This window comes from Bison bison, unplaced genomic scaffold, assembly GCF_000754665.1.
Source record: "Bison bison bison isolate TAMUID 2011002044 unplaced genomic scaffold, Bison_UMD1.0 scf7180017864291, whole genome shotgun sequence".
In the NCBI taxonomy this organism is placed as follows: Eukaryota; Metazoa; Chordata; class Mammalia; order Artiodactyla; family Bovidae; genus Bison; species Bison bison.
Window position 1 is genome coordinate 1,885,655 of NW_011494863.1, and position 2,072 is coordinate 1,887,726.

A 2,072-nucleotide genomic window follows, 5' to 3' on the forward strand; every position below is an offset into this window, starting at 1 on the left:
TCAAAAATATTACAGGAAAAGGACAGTCCCACCAAAATCTACAAAGCTATTAAGAACTAGAGTCTGATTTCCAAAAGCGAATGTGGACTACTACCTCTTTTTACAAATTCTGCACCACGTTTTACACATGCAAAAATGTTTTTGTGGAAAGATGGAACTCATCAACCGATTTCAACTAGAAGCCAATGCTGAACAGAATACAGTGATTTACTGTTGCTGGAGAGAAAAACATTTAATCTTCCATTACTTATTTGCAGTGAAAAATGTCATGAAATGCAAGAAGAAAAAATAAATCCCCTACGGCAACGGAAATTATGAACTGAGTCGTTATTACACTTACACATTCATGCGCATGGTGTCGCTCTTCACTGAAAACAATTCCGCGAAGAAAGCGCCTCCGCTCCTTCCTTTTTGGAGAAAATTGGGCAGATAGTGGAAAACCTCCGCGAATCCTCCCGCAATAGAAGGCCGTAAAATTAGACCTTGAGGGGCATTTGAAGTAAGGTAGCCTATAGACTTCAGATATCTTTAAAGGCTTTTGAGTGTACCATGCTGATTTCCTGGAGAGAAGGCCCAGGAGCTCGGCTTTTGCTGCTCTCGCTTCTGCTTCTCGCAGCCTGGGAGTCGGGGAGCGGCCAGGTCCATTACTCGGTTCCCGAGGAGGCAAAACACGGCACCTTCGTGGGCCGCATCGCCCAGGACCTAGGACTGGAGCTGGCGGAGCTGGTGCCCCGCCTGTTTCGGGTGGCGTCCAAAGGCCGCGGGGACCTTTTGGAGGTAAACCTGAAGAATGGCATTTTGTTTGTGAATTCTCGGATCGACCGGGAGGAGCTGTGCGGACGGAGCGCGGAGTGCAGCATCCACCTGGAGGTGATCGTGGACCGGCCGCTGCAGGTGTTCCATGTGGAGGTGGAAGTTACAGATATTAACGACAACCCGCCTGTGTTCCCAGAAAGTGAAAAAAGAATAATCATTGCTGAATCTAGACCTCCGGAAACTCGGTTCCCGCTAGATGGCGCATCTGATGCAGATATTGGAGTAAACTCCGCCTTGACGTACCGAGTCGATCCCAACGATTATTTCACTTTGGACACACAAAACAGTCGTGAACAAATGTCTTCGTTATCACTTGTGTTAAGGAAATCATTGGACAGAGAGGAAATTCAGGAACATAGTTTATTATTGACAGCTAGTGATGGAGGTAAACCCGAGTTGACCAGCACAGTTCAGCTGCTGATTACAATCCTGGATGTGAATGACAACGCACCAGAATTTGACCAATTAATTTATAAAGTGAGAATGTTAGAGAACTCACTTAATGGCTCATTAGTGATCAAACTAAATGCCACAGACCCTGATGATGGGACAAATGCAGACATAACCTACTCATTTAGAAGACCTGTATCACCTGCAATATTATATGCGTTTTACATAAATCCCGACAGTGGAGAAATTAGGACAAAAGGTAAATTGGATTTCGAAGAAAATAAATTGTATGAAATATCCGTGGAAGCGATTGACAAGGGGAATATTCCAATGGCGGGTCATTGTACCATTTTGGTGGAAATAGTAGATATAAATGACAATGCTCCAGAAGTTACCATCACTTCTTTGGCTCTTCCGGTGAGAGAGGACGCTCAGGTGGGCACTGTCATCGCCTTGGTCAGCGTATCCGACCGTGACTCCGGCGCCAACGGGCAGGTGACCTGCTCCCTGATGGCTCACAACCCGTTCAAGTTGGTGTCCACCTTCAAGAATTACTATTCGATAGTGCTGGACAGCGTCCTGGACCGCGAGAGTGCGTCGAACTATGAGGTGGTGGTGACAGCGAGGGACGGCGGCTCACCTTCTCTGTCGGCCACCGCCAGCGTGTCCGTGGAGGTGGCCGACGTGAACGACAACGCGCCCGCCTTCCCGCAGCCCGAGTACACGGTGTTCGTGAAGGAGAACAACCCGCCCGGCTGCCACATCTTCACGGTCTCGGCGCGGGACGCGGACGCGCAGGAGAACGCGCTGGTGTCCTACTCGCTGGTGGAGCGGCGGGTGGGCGAGCGCGCGCTGTCGAGCTACGT

The 2,072-nt window shown here is 49.1% G+C and overlaps 1 protein-coding gene across 1 annotated transcript in view; it reads left to right on the forward strand.

Annotated features, from left to right (window-relative positions):
- Positions 1-351: 351 nt before the first annotated feature.
- PCDHA13 (protocadherin alpha 13) overlaps positions 352-2,072 on the forward strand; it is a 2,671-nt gene continuing 950 nt past the window's right edge. Inside the window, exon 1 of the mRNA XM_010850623.1 lies at positions 352-2,070. Within this exon, the coding sequence (XP_010848925.1) occupies positions 550-2,070 (1,521 nt within the window). The 5' untranslated portion in view covers positions 352-549. The remainder of the gene's footprint in view (positions 2,071-2,072) is intronic.